Consider the following 14,943-nt stretch of genomic DNA (forward strand, 5'->3'; position numbering starts at 1 on the left):
CTGCCGCTGCCCCTGCCCCGAGCGTGGCCTGGGAGCGCGGGGCTCCCGCACCGGCGGTTGCTTTGTCGGACTGGAGCGAAACTGGAGTCAGACTTGAGCTCCTCCTTGGAGAGGTTAGTGCAGCTTTTGTTCTTCTGAGTGTTTTCCTGGGTGTTTTTGAGGTGTAGCGTACTTTTCTCAGTGATGCTGTGGCGCTGTATTGCTGTGGACCAAGTGTAATTACAAGCAGAATGAATTTCCCTTCATTTTAAGCAACCAAACAACCAATAAAACAATTTGTATTGTTTCCTCTGTATCCATTGAGACTGTCAGGTTTTATCTTCCTGTAATATTCTCTTTCTGTCAACTTAAGCATTTTGTTGTGTATCTTTGTGAGTTAAAAGATTTTTTTTTTCCAGATAAAATAAACCATCTTTTTTTTTTATGTGAATCTCTTATTTCTAACCGTTCTTGTTGCCTTTCTTTAGACCTTTCATACTGTAGACCTGTYGTCTTTGAGATGAGCAGAGTGAGCCTGCTATTGTCAGAGAAATTATGATGCCGCTATAATTTATCCACATTATTCTCTTCCCTTTCCTAATTTGCCCTGRTGTTTTATTTGCTCTGTGATGCTGCATGCTGAGCAGATGTCTTCATTGAGCTGTTGATTCAGCTAATTCTTTCCCCTTTGCTGTGTACAAGTAGTTTAAATGATTTCTTCCAGTTCACATTATCTTGCACTTGAAGGTGTGATCTTTCATATTGAAATATGTAACTCACTGTAGTTTAGGATTAAAAAAAATAGCCTACAGCTGTGGCACTGTGAAGCCTGCTTTTAGATTTTTTTCTTAAGTCAATGTTTGCAAAGTCAGTGAGGCTGTTTAACCAGGACATACTCAGTGTGTATGGTTAAAGCAGAGGTAATAGAAGCTCTTTGCTAGAATAGAGGTTAGTGAGAACACTGTCTCTCCTTCCAACCCTTTCTTGCTCTATCTCTACAGTCTAGGTTAATACACCAAATTTTTCAGGTGCCCAAATATGATTACTTTCCTGGAAGTGCTGTGTGCCTGTGATGCAGTTAGGATATCAGATATTTATGCTTAGAGCTGCTGAAAGATTAGGTTCATTTTTTAAGTAGGAACGCAAAATAAGAGGTGGCTTCTGAAAATTGAAATCCTTATCTGTGTGAGACTTCCTGCTTTTGTAAAAGGAAAATTACAGAGCTGGGTGAATAAAACACTTCAGGATCTTCTACATCACAGTGAATCTGTGACACGATGAGGAAGATACTGTAGTAGTCTCCGCATGTTCTAAAGATTTTTCTTGAATGAGCTAGAGAGTCAAAGGGAAGTTGTGATTTAAATTTAGAGATACTTCCCTATTTGGTATATCAAGTGATTGAGTAAATCTCATGCTTGAAGGACCAAATTTACTATTGCAGGCACTGGGAAGGAATTTCACAACCAACAAGGTGGATTTTCTATTTCCTATGTAGTATCAAGTGTTGTTCTTTCTCTAGTAGAGGCCAGCCGCTGCTTCTAGCAGAGTTACACATCCAGGATGTATTTGCTTAGCAAATACTGACTGAATGTTATCGCAGAACAACATGGCAAAGATCAGTTAGTCATCTGAGTGTTGGTTTAATGGCAGAAACTGAATCAAGAGAGTTTGCTGAACTTACAGCTTTYAGGAAGTCCTTAAGCTGTCTTTGTGGAAGCACCAGGCTACCTGAATGCCTTCTGACTTGAGTGCTGTTCAAAGCTGGTGTCGTCAAAGAAAGGTTTTAAAGGAGCTCTCAGATGTTTTTCCCATGGTGTTAGGTGGATGTTAGGGCTGGACCTGGTTTGAGTTTGGGAGTGCTTCTTCCCTTCAAGGCACTGCATGTACAGCAGGAACTGCTTTGGGAACTGTTTTTCTGGAAGTCAAAGGAGAATGTTGCAGATAGTAAATCCCTTACTTATTGTCCTGCTTTGTGCAAAAATATTGTTCCTACTTTGTCTCTGTTCTCTATCTATGGAACTGTAAACCCTGTGACATGGGCTATACTCTGCCCTTTCAGATGCACCTCCCAAATCAGACCTTGGCTTTCAGGACTGGCTTTGTTACACGAGTCTGTGCCTTATAGAATGATGTTTTGAATTTTGTTGGCTGTATTGCCATTTACGTCAGAGGGGCTCAAATACAGCCTCAAGCATGGTAGGGTCATCAGAAATGATTTTTCTGCCCAGCTATACCTTCCTGATGCTGTGGGCAATCTGTTGTAGAAGAGGTGTTGGTTCTGCCGCTTGCTCACCATTAACCATTTCTTTTGCTTTTCAGTGATGGAGTTTCTTGATCAATAAAATGGGGATAATGAGACTAACATATTATCACAAGGATGTTTGGAGGTTTGTGAATGGAAAAGTGATGCAATTTGCAACCAGAATTGCAGACTAGCATTGCCATAAATTTCTTAATGTGAGTGGGGTCATTCTGGAAGTAAGTTGTGATTTGCCTTGATCCTGCCGCTGTTTCAAGCTTGTGAATGGGAGTGAACTGTGATAACAAAGCAAAGTACTGGAAGTTAGGACTTGCTAGCTCGGAGTGGCTGGTAGCATATCTGCAGGGCACAGTGATTTACAGTGCTTGCAGAACCAAGATAACAGAGGCAGTCTTGCCTGTGGCTGCCTTGATGTTGTCCTTTCTGTTTAAGTTTATATTCCTATAGTATATTTGCTGGGTGACTGGCAGTAGACTCCTTCACACACCGTGAGCATGTGTAGCGGGATCTGAGGACTTTGCAGTGGTAGGTGGCTTCTAATACTGCCTCCCTATGACCTCTGGCAGATCAGTTCCTTTCCTTGTGAACACTATTCCAGCTGTTTAAATTAAGCTGCTTCTCTTTATTCATCTGGCAGAAAAATAGTGAAGATTAATTTTGTTAGTATTTGTGCAATGCTTTGAAGATCACAAGTGCAGTATAAAATGCTAAGGATTGTCAGCTGTCATTTTTCACCCTCTCCTCTTTATAAGTCCCATTAATAGTGGTTTTGTCATCTTTTTATAGCCTCTCCTACTTGCTTCTTTAATAGATGATATTTCTTCAAAACCCAGTTTTTAGTTAGGGATARTGTGGCATATGCTATTCTCACCCCCTTAGTTTCTGAAGTTATCCAAATGTGTTTGTTCAGAAGTGATATCTGAGACATATTAAACAGGCTGTTGATGAAATGTGTTGCACCAATGCCTGATTTGAAGAGAAATTGAACTACATATTCATAATAAGGAGAAAATACTTTGTCAGTGTAGTAATTGACTATTACAGTCAGCTGTTAATTAGTAAATAGTTTTGCAGGTTTTTCCTCACTATCCATTTTAAAACCAGTGATAAACCATATAATTAATTGGCTACAAAGAGCTTTGGAACAACCTTTAGTACAAACTATTATGCCTGTGGCTTGTGTTCTTTAAAACCCAGTGTTTAAGAACAATATGAACAGTAGAGACCAGTCAAATCTTGATGTCGCCATGGTATTTTTGCTGTCTTCTATATTTGGAAAGTGAATATTGCAAATACCATATTAAGTTGAATGCCTTTTTTGTTGGATTCTTGAGTAAGTTTAAAGAATACCAGGATTTTAATTTGCCTTCCTTCTTGAACAAAAGAATATATGACACTTGCCTCTCTCAGTTATGACCTACCACAATAAAATGTCAGTACTTCTTTGGKTTTTTTTTAATTCCTTAAATGACTAGAGGTGTGAATTAATTGATCTTAATTATATGGCAAATAAGAGTGTATTCTTCCAATTCTTCCATGTAGCTCATGAGAATGAAAAAAAACAAAAAGACATGTCCAACAGGACTGTCTACAAATTTAAATCTGTATCAGGCAAGAGCATGTTTTTTTTTTTTTTTTAAGTTTATGTTGTGTATCTTTATGCAAAAGTCCTTCATCTTTCAGAGTCTCTCTTGGACAGCTCCTCACTGTCCCATACGTTTGTAGGCCCCTGGAATCACCTCTCTGCGTTGAGCTTGTAGATCACAGAATGGTTGAGGTTGGAAGGGACCTCTGGAGATCATCTAGTCCAACCTCCCCTACTCAAGCAAGGTTACCTAGAGCACATTGCACAGGGTTACATCCAGGCAGGTTTTGAACATCCGCAACCCCCTGGGCAACCTGCTCCAGTGCTCAGTAACTCCCAAAGGCTGGGATCAAGGGTGGGATAGTTCTTTGAGTTGGTTACAGATTGTGTACTGTGCCCTGTGTGCTGTAGGTGGTCAGCAGGTTGTATTTTGAGAGCCCCTGCAGTTGTGGTTAGGAAAAGATCATGTTATGGTCCCAGTGGGACTGTAGGGGCTACTTCAGTTGTGACTGCTGAAGTCTTGATGCCTAGGTGTCATCTTTTCTCTTCCCTCACTCTCCTTCCCAAATACTAAAGTCTTCAGGCTTTCCTGAAGTATCGGCACCTTGAAGTACCAGGTAGCAGAGATGATCACATCTCCCCTCATTTGGCTTGATTAAAATGTTTCTAGAGCTATTTTGGATATTTATCATGAGCAAAAACAGGGGACTGTCGTCTTTATCACTATCCATCTTGGAAGACATTTGTTACAAATGGCTCAGTGATCAAAGCAGCACAACTCTGAATGTAAATAGCAACACAGGGAGGGCTGGCGAGTGAAAAGCAAGCAATTACCGCACAAGGTCAAGAGTGGCGTGTATGATGAACAAGAAAGATAAAAGATCTGCATTCAAACTGTGGTTCTTGTAAACAAGGGGGCTTTGGATTTGAACACCTCGTAATTTTGCSTTAGAACAAATTGTGTGGAAGGGGAACAACAGCTTTGTTTTGCTTTTATACTTACCTGACAATACCTGGTAGACCAGGTATTTTCAATAAGGGCACACTGCCTGTGCCCTAGGAGCCTGGCTGTACCACTGGCTGGGCTGTGGGTTCACAAAGCTGCAGTCATGGCTGTCTAGATGTTTGTCCAAGCCTACCTTCTGCAGGTRAGCACAGACTGTAATGCAAGGCTTATTTGGGGGACTAAGTAGGAAGGGTGAGATACAGTCTTGTTCTTGGGATTGCTAGTCCGTTTTGGGTTCCTTTCCACTTTTTGATCTGACRGGTGAGATGCTTTTTTAGAATGGTGTGGCCCAGAATCTGAACTGGTCTCCTCCTAAAAAAAACTAATTATGAAACTAAAGTCTGCAGTCTCCRTTACTACTTGGAATTTTGAGGCAAATCTGGTATTCAGATAAATTCTCATAAAATGCCTTGACCATTTCAGGCACAGTCCATTTCATACACGAAAGATTACTCATTGATCATATTTACAGTGRATTGAAAGTTGTTGTCCCAAAATGAGAACATGAGTGGATGATACAGTTAAGACAGAAATCCAAATCAATATGTTGCTGTAAAATGGACTGCTAAAATTGTGATAAGGGATAAGATTGTGTTCCTGCCTGGGAGCAATTGTGTTAGAATCAACATGGTTCACAAGAGTTCAAGCTCTTCCTGATGAATGGTGTGCAAAATGTCTAGCTCATTATATATGCAAGTGTTAGTGTGTACATGAAAATTGTATGTTGATATGAGTTCAGGCACTTTCAGCCACGTATCTGCTTATATTTTTCAATGCATAGTTTGTGTCTAAGGAAATAAATATTTCTAGCTCTTGAGCTGGAAATGGGAGTCTGTATTGTTACCAGATTAGGACAATTTTTCTGTCTAGTGCACAAAGSTACTCCTCTGATAGTTCCTTTTTGTTTAACTTTGATTTGTGTTTTTTCTTTACTGTGTTTTTCTCGCTCTTGATAAAATTTCTCATCCAGATACTCTGCATATTCTTAGCAAGAGACTGCTTTCCTGATGCTTTTGTTGAGGACAACTTATAAATTGATTTGGACTGTGTGGGAACCGCAATTAAGACTTACCACACTTAAATTGAATCATAAATGGAATATATGGAAAGATATTTCTGTGGCTRCTTGAAAGATTTTCATTATGAAAAGAGATTGAGAATAGTAAAAACTTSAGAAATAAACTCTTTTCTCTTAGATCCTGGTTGATTTTGAGAAAACTTAGTGTGGAGGTGACCACAKTTTTCAAAAGTATCAGTCCTGGAAGTGTATTTTCTTTTCTTCCGTCTTTCTGAAAACTTAGCCGTTTTGAATTAGCTGTCTTGAAGGTTTTAGTTCACCCAGGTTTTACATAAGAATCCTTGATGCATCTTAGCTCAGACACTACAACCATGTGACTAAAATGTGACCTACACAATACAGTTTTGTGAAAATAAATTTAGACTGAAATCTTGAGCTGGGGGAAATCCACAGACTACAAGTGCTACCAAATTTGCATTTCACAGTTGGCCCCATATATGCCTTCTTTCTGARGTTTCCAGCAAAGCTGTCTGGTTTTGAGGACACAGAGTAACTGTTGTGGTTACAGCTCACAGATCCAGCCATGGATGAGGACCTGTCATCCTAGGCAGTGGGCAAAGACAGTCGGAAATGCAAGAGACCTTTCTCCAGTTCTATTGCGATTTCTTGTCAGCTTAGTTGTCGTAGGGAAAGCAGGGCATAGATGTTTCAAGTGATGTTCTTAATGCACCTTCTACTTTAAAGGGTCCCCCAGCTTCTTGGGGAAATACTCTTTCAAGTAAAGTATTTGGAGACTTTCTTGGCTTTTCAGTGATTGCCATGAATAGATTTTAAAGCTTTAGGATGCTGAAGTGGCAAGAGAGTTTAGCTTATGTCTTATTTATAAAATTCCRTATGTGTGAATATAGCACTTTCTGAAGCAAATAAAAAGAGGCTTCTTGCCCAAGAGAGACTGTCACCTTTCCTGACTTTTTTTTTTTTATGAGCTTATCTCCTCCTGTGTTCTGGATTTAAACAAAATGCTTTGTACTTCATAGGGTGCTGCTTTGCTGGTGAGCTCTTCTGCAGAGACTTCTGCAAAATGTGTGGAGTAAATGTACCTGTGAGTCATACCTTGCAATTTAAATCAGATAGCACAGTGTAGGCAAGTGAGCCTTGTCTTTGCTGCCGCTTTGCCAGGGGAGCGTGCAGGAGCAGGGTGTCTGTCCTCTGTGGCGGAGGGGTGCATCGTTTCCTTTGTGGGAGTCTTGCTTCCCAGCTCCCCCGCAATTTCGTGTTCTTGCCTCTATTGGTGGCTCTAGCCCTGATGGGGCTTTGGCTGCTGATCCACAGCTTTGACTCTGGAGTAGGGCAGATCACCCTGTGGCTAGGCCTGGCATCTTGTGCGTATGAGCGTTCACTGTTGCTTATCTTCAGCGGAGTTGGTAGCAAAGATCCTACCCGGGCGCCTTTGCTAATCCATGCGTTAGAAAGCTGGAGAACTTAGACCTAGTTAATCCTTAAGAGTTTGCAAACATCCTGTACTGCAAATGTTTACTAGGAGGTGGTGAGCTTGTTGGCTCTGCTGATGACCTCCCAGTATTTCTGCAGCAGTCTTAGATACGCCGTCAGTGTGTTTCTATTCAACCTATGCCTTTAGCTTGAACCTTTGGTTTTTATAACCAGAAGAGGCTTCAATGTTAATGAGAGGGAGATGATGATTTATTCAGCAGGKCTGATGAGTGTGTTTGTGAGCGCCATGCCTGTGCTAGTGTGGTTTGGTTGAAACTGTAGCGTCAATGAGAGGTGCAGCAGAAGCAGGGAAGGTAAATGAATGGTGTGTATTGATAGCTATGGGGGGAATCGGGCAAAGTAGCCGTGGATATACRTAGCGCGAGGGCCTTCTCTATCGAAGACCTGCAGTTCCACCAGCGCAGCAAGTTTCCTGTTAGTGGCAATGCAGGCAAGGCAGTAGTTAAAGCTGTCATTGTTTCCAGAATCCAGTTTTTCAAGAGGTTTATAACTCTGCTGTTATAAGGAAAAAAAAAAAAAAAAAAACCACTGAAATTGGCTAAATAGTTTTTCCAACTGAAAACGCATGAAATATGTGTACTTCCAAGCTATTGGTAAATCTGAACAGGTGCTTTAAACAAGTTCATAGTACCACTTGGTGTCCCTTAGGAAATGGCCTTTGTAGCCTTTTTAGCTCGATTTTTTTAGCAGTGAGTTCATAGACTAGAATATCCTTATTTGATTCCAGTTTTCTAAGCCAAAAGAAAAACTGATTTTCAGCTCTTTTCCTTTGTGTTTATCCTTAGCCTTAGTTTTAGTGAAGTTTAATTTTAGCCTTCTGTAAGTCAGGGCATGAAAATCTAAGCCACTTGGGTAGGCCTGATGTGAAGTTAGAAAACTTCTCTKCAGTTTTTTTTTAATATTTGGGATTACAGAGATCTGCTCATAAAGACCTTGTTGGATTAATCCCTGCTGTAAAGCCTCTGTCTGCAGTGAGTTTTGAGCATAAATTTGCATGTATGTGTCACCTCACTTAGCACAACTATATTTGTCTCCTTTGATTGGCAACACTATCTATTTATCTCAAGAAACATACACAAGACTCACATGCATCGGCCTGAAGTATGAAGGTTGAGCTCTGGACATCTGGATTCRAAAGAAACAGTGTCTGTCTGTTAAATGAAAGCATCAAGCACATTTATACTGAAGGCAATGACTGGCTTGCAAGTGTACTTTTCTTCTCTTAACAGTTAGACCATCTAATCAACAGGTTAGACTCCCGTGTTGGGAGTCTTCTGAACGTAGTGGGAGAACTTGTTCGTTCTAAGCCTGTTCAGCCTGTTGTGCTTTTGTATTTTGCATTATGGTAGTACCATGTGTAACTTTGGATTCCCAAACACATCCTGAAACAGCTTTGAGCGCTACAGCTATTCCAGCTTAGCTTCTCTGTTGTACCTCATGCATTTCCAAACTCCCTCTTCCCAGTCCAGCATGTAGAAACTTTTGGCACTTGCAAAATATATTTCGTAGAATGCAGGTTTTGTTTTTGTGCCTCAACAATGTGGTATTTGCAAATAACTGAATTTGCAATGAAATATAGTGCCTCGGGCTGAGTGTTCTGACTTTGATTGGCTTAGTGCCTTGTTTTGAATGCTGCAATCAGTAATACATGAAATGCAAGAAAAATGGGCTCTTCCTTTTTCATATCCACCCTGGACACAAATTTTACAGCCTGGTTGGAATGAGCCATACTAAAAATTAGTACTGTAATTAAGGAAATGCTGAACCTCTTGTGTGTTAGGCAAATGAACTAAAGCTTTTAGCCAAGCAATTAAGTGTTAAGGTTTTATTGTAAGGTGAATGTAAACTAGATAATTTCTCCGGCTAAGCTTCCTATAATCATTCCATTAATATGAAATCATTACAGTGCAGAAGGGAGGCAGCATAGCCTGATGGATAAGATTATTATTATTGAAGATTATTGCAGTACAAATTAGTGGTGAAGTCACCAACTGAGGTTATGGCCATATTGCACTAGGAATTTTACTTTATAGTAGAGTAAAAGATGGACTCTATTTTGAAGAGGTCATAATCTAAATAGAGCATAAGATGCAACAAATCATTTCTTTGCATAGATGCAGAGCCAAAGTGCAGAGAGATTAAAGGACTTGCCTGTGAGGACAGTGGAATTGTGGCAAGTAAAAGCCAAAGCTGGGGCCTGCAGTTAGTGCCTTCATGTGGCCACCAGATTACTTACAAATTCTGTTTTCATTTTGTGCATTTGCTCTAAATCATTTTGGTCTGGTTACTCAGCTTCTGTAGCTCTGTCTTCTGTTTGGTGAAAGTACTTGTTTGCAAAGCATTCAGAGATCTAGGGGCAAGAGTGCTTTCAAAGTGGTAATTTGCTACTTCTGTTTTGACAGTACATTAAATTTATGTAGGATTTTTTATCTGATTAAGGAACAAACTTGTAAAGCAGCTGACTTAAACACAGCGTCAAGAAATGTGTTTTTTGTTTATCTCATTTTTCCGCTTATGGATGTTTTGTGGGAATGGTATTGCTCTAGTTTTAATAGATCATGTGTTTATTTTTGGCTTTTGCTGATCAAATCAATATGATAATTTATTTAAGGAAGYGCATTTCAAGAATGTCAAAAAGGTAAAGGCAGTTTCGAATCAGTTTGCCTTTGCATTTTGTTTCTCAGTGTGGAAGCTGTTACTAACGTTTCTGACTTCTTSTGCCTGTAGGCAATCTTGCCACCGTTCCTGTCCTCGCTGAAGGTATCCCCACTCATAGAAAAAATAAGTGACCACAAGGATTTCAAGAAGCTTCTCAGGACGCGGAATAACATATTAGTGCTGTATTCAAAATCTGGTAAGTTCTCCTTTTCCTGAATGTCACAGCTCTTTTGATCCAGCAAGTTGCAGGCATTTGTGAACATCTCTGCACCTCTTCAGTTATCTGTGTACATATTTGAATGACTAAGCTCTTCCCCTACATTTACTGTTTGTCCAGTGTTGTCTTACATGACTGTACGTGACAGTACACTATAGTAAAATGGCTTCCKTAGGACCAGTGGCCTTCATTCTACCTTAGAGATTCCTCGTGTTCTCAGTTTAAAGACTCTTGTTAACTTGATTCTCTAATTGCACTGTCACCTTGGAGAAAATGTACTATATTCTGGCGTTATCTCCAAAAAATGGCTGGTGTAATAGCCAGAGCTGTGTATTTGTCACAGTAGTTTGCAAGTTTCAGTCTCCTGGTAGCGCTGAAAAGCTTAATGAAAATTATAGTGCAGGAATGAAACCATCTTTACTTTGGTATCTCTGGAGGTTCTGTGGTTGTCTGTCAACCTCTTGTGTAGGAGGGAGAAATGGCACATCTCGCCTCGTGCCACCTGTCCCCTTACATCTTTTTTTATCTGCTTTGTCATTCAAGCTATTCCTTCTAGTTGTTCATTTTTACTCTTGTCTTCTGTCGTCTTCTTGCTCTGTTATTTGCTCCTTTCTCTCTTTATCTCATGGACCTTCCTCTCCTGCTGTACTTTTTTTTTTCATTTGTCGTCTTGTTTGTGGGGATGTTTTGTGGCCCCATGTAAAATAAGGACCTGGTCTTTAAGCTCCACATGCAAGTGGAGAATGCTGTTGCAGATAYGGAACTTGCTGAGTGGTAGATAGAAAAAGTCTTAATTAAGTTGCCTTTTTAAATATTGTTTGGATGTATAGGCTTTGATTTTTGTTTGTTCTACAGGAAAGAAAAGGAAACAACAATACAAGATAATATTTTRTTTGGGGGTTGGGTTCTACCTCTCTAGCTTGGTTGTTTCTCAGACACAGTGACACCAGTAGAATTGCTCTAGATTTATAGTGTGGCAAATAGTAGCAGTATGTGGTGACCCAGCATTTTTCTGCCCTCTACCCCCACCCCCTAAATATCAGATAAGAGAATTTTGCAGACAACAACAGGGAGATACAGGTATAATTAATTYTATTTCCTAGAGATGTGTTCATTTTGAAATGACTAAAATAAGAGTATGTGACTTAATTCTTGCTAAAATATTTAGATTTCAGTTGTAATGGGAAACTTTGAGTGCTCAAAATCAGCCAAATGGTTTTGTAGTAATAAATTCAAAGTGGAAGTCATAAAAGAGTTTCTAACACTTTTTGATTGTGAAGAGAATGCTTTAGATGAAAAAAGCATCTGTATTATTCAGCTTCTTAAAGGGAAAAATTCCTTTTTTAGGCATAACATTTTTAGTAGCAGAACCAGAACATTTTGGCTCTGTTACTCATCAAATAAATGTTGCCCTATGGGCATCCTTCAAAAGCCATGTTGTGGAGATTTCTTTCTTCTCCTGTTTTTATTATTTAACTGGTTAGTTTTAGCAGCCTAAAACATTGCGTACAGAGTTKGCTGTCTGAATAATCTTTCCTTCTAGAGTGGTGATCCTTGCGCTATTAGAAAGCTCTTGCCTAACTGCTACCCAGTTAAGAGAGAGGAGGAAGAAAAGAGATGAAAACAAATGCAGAGCTCTAATCCCAGGTATACATCACTCAGCTGTGATGAGATGTTGTCCAACAACTGATTCTATTGCTGGAAAGAAGTCTTTGCTTTTCAGTTGAGCAAAACTAGATCAATATTCTTACTTCATGCAGAAAATTCATTGATTCCAGGAGATGTCCTCATTTACAGGAGATATTTAGTTCATCCTACCAGATGGATAYCCTGCCAGGGTTGCTCGACTAGTGAGTCTTAAGGGAGTCTGATCCGAAACACTTATGTTGATTTGCCATCTTTATTTAAAGGATGTTTGTCAAACTGTTCTGCTCTAATTGCATGGGAAGTATTTCCACACACATCTACATCCCTATGTTGGAGAACAGGCAGCAGTTGCATGGGATCAGCACTGGGGGTAGGAGAGTTTCCTGATAGCTAATATGTGTGGGCTGGAATCTCTGGTGGCAACAGGCTCTAGCAAGGGCTGTTGAACACAGAACCGTTTCTGGCTCAGGAGACTGAGGTATAAATTGTGGAGGCTTGAAGACTATTTAAAGAGAACTACCACCACGTGCTTGCTTTACTCTTCTAATTTGACCATGGGTATTCACTTTCYCCTCTGTTGGAGACAGGTTGTCAGACTATTTGATCTAACCCCGTATATCTGTTCTTGTATTCAAATATTTTTACTAGTTGTGGAAGAAAAGTGGTGCTTAAGTGGATCTGGAAAAGATTCTAAATTTCTGTTTTCTATTTATTGGGATAGGAAATAGTTGTATTGTATTTTGGGAGGAATTGATACTTGTTTGAATCTATTTTTTTCTCTTCCGAGCTCTCCTTCCTTTTTTTTCTTCTCTATTTTTAATACCACTTTATAATAGTATTTTGGAATAGAAATGTTTTTCAAAATCTACACAGGTGGCAGAGCACTATATAAAAAAAATCTCAGTTGGATATTTATATATTCTTGGAAGGACCTTTTCTGGGTGCTCTTGGCTAACAGTTTAGAGCTCCTCACAGCTGTTGGTTTGGGTGTCTCCCGGGGATATTATGAGCATAACAGTGTACTGTTGTTTGTGTATTACAGGGATGGAGTTGAGGCTGGCAGAGATGCTAAAAGACTTGCCCTTACAGCAGACGAAGGTCTTAAATGAAGTGCTCTAATTAGGAGACAATGGTACAAATCAGTTAACGCCCAGCCATGAGAAAAAGGCAATGATGGACAGAAGCTGGGTTGTGGGAGAGGACACMGTATAGCGCATAAATATAGATCAGGATATCTGCCTGAAGATACGACTTTGTTGTTAAAGGAGGAGGAGATGGGGAAGGAGCCATCGAACTTCAGTCATAATTGGTATTCCTCCTAGATTAGGAAGGATTTCACTCGTTTTTCTCATACTGGTTTCTTCAAACTTGAGAAGGTTCTTCCCATGCTTCAGAACWAAGGAACGTATGTGTTGTGTTTTTCTACTTGGAATAATAATGCTGCTGTTGGTTTTTCAGCTGCTGCTGCGGATAGCTCACTCAGGTTACTGTCCAGTGTGGCCCAGGAGGTGAAGGGACGAGGCACTATCAGCTGGATAGACTGTGGGTATGTGACATACTGGGGTTTTTTTGATTTGTTTTTTCTTCTTCTGTTTTCCCCTTTCCCCTTTTGGCTTTTATTGCTGACTTAGCTTTTTCTGATAGCTATGAAAACCTGCTGCCTAAAAATGAACCCACATTACCCTTCACAGTTTCTTCATAACTGGAGGGAACCTATGTGTCACCATCTCTCTTCTGCCCTGAAGCCATTGGTAGAGGATCATTTCCTATGAAATGATTATCAGAGGAGAAGTGACAGCATGTTTTTCTGCCAGAAGCTGGAGACCTCAGCTAGCATCTGCTTTTGTGAGAGTCAAGTAGCATGGGGACTGACTGTTCCAGCTCCCCCACAAGCAGAGAGGAGGAGGAATCCTACATGTGGTGCCTCAGCTGGAGGGCAGTGGAGTTCTGCTCTAGCAGCAAATGTCTCATGAACAGTAGGATTGTTTTGTTGGCTCTGAAGTGTCCACCCACTAGTATTTCCCAATAAAATGTGCTCTCTTTTAAAGAGCTTCCTCTGGGCTAGTAGGTTCATGATGATTTTTCGTGTGAAGGCAGGGAGACTTATTTTTGTAAGTGTTTGCTTATTTGGGGAGGAATGAGCAGRTGTGTACTTTCTGGTTTGCAGATCTGAAAGCCTCTGCTATGGCTCTGTCCAATAACACATTGCCTGTGTGGTTTCAACGTGCATATTGTAGCATCTCTCCATCTCTGCAGCTGGAGAGCTTTGCCTGCAGGTGGCAAATTCTACTTCCTGTTCTCCAGAGGAACAGGTTGCTGCCTACCTGTGTGCTTGGGTGGCTTGCCATGGTGTGAGCAAGTGGTATGCAATGCACAGATCTGAGCCATCTCCGAAGAGCATGGAGTTTCCTTAAAAATATGATTTTGAAACCACCCTTGTCCATCAGAAAGCAGTGACCTAGAATAAATTACTGGTAAATCCAAGTTAATGTGTTCTTGTTGTTAGATAACCTGTCTTGCCTTCCTCCTGCCCTCAGGCAAATAGTTTTCCCRTGGAGTCCTACATTTCTGCTCTCTATTTGCCTTCTGCTGGGCTAGTCCAAGAGCGCAGACGTTTTCATGCCTGCCCAGCTGATGGGGATAATGTTCCAAGTCATCAGCTGGCAGACAGCAGGGCTGCTCCTTTGAGGTCACTGCAGCCTATACCAGTCCCCACCTGCTGAGAAGCCAGCAAATAAATTATACTGGCCCTGAAAAAAAAGCCACGTAGAAATCTGGCATACCTCTGAAATCCAGTGTTCTTGTCTACCAGACGCACCAATAAACAATTTTTGGTTGTCAGTAAGTGTAGTGAATAAGATTCTGGGCCAGCTTCTTGACTTCAGCCTCTAATCAAACCTCCTTGACTGTAGAATGGTCGCATTACCTTTTTGCATTTTCCCCGCTTTGTTTTAAACTACCTCTGTGTTGTGGGGCTTGTTGCTTACTGTGCACGTGCACTTGCATGTACAGCTTCTAGAGTGGTTGAGGCTATTTCTGTTTGGTYCTTCAAAATGCTACT

The 14,943-nt window shown here is 40.5% G+C and overlaps 1 protein-coding gene across 1 annotated transcript in view; it reads left to right on the forward strand.

Annotated features, from left to right (window-relative positions):
• PDIA5 (protein disulfide isomerase family A member 5) overlaps positions 1-14,943 on the forward strand; it is a 113,551-nt gene that overhangs the window by 16,226 nt on the left and 82,382 nt on the right. Inside the window, exons 3-4 of the mRNA XM_085311057.1 lie at positions 10,088-10,214; positions 13,341-13,428. Coding sequence (XP_085167183.1) covers positions 10,088-10,214; positions 13,341-13,428 — 215 coding nt within the window. The remainder of the gene's footprint in view (positions 1-10,087; positions 10,215-13,340; positions 13,429-14,943) is intronic.

This window comes from Rhea americana, unplaced genomic scaffold, assembly GCF_003343005.1.
Source record: "Rhea americana isolate MKP2758 unplaced genomic scaffold, rheAme1 scaffold_33, whole genome shotgun sequence".
Classification (NCBI taxonomy): Eukaryota; Metazoa; Chordata; class Aves; order Rheiformes; family Rheidae; genus Rhea; species Rhea americana.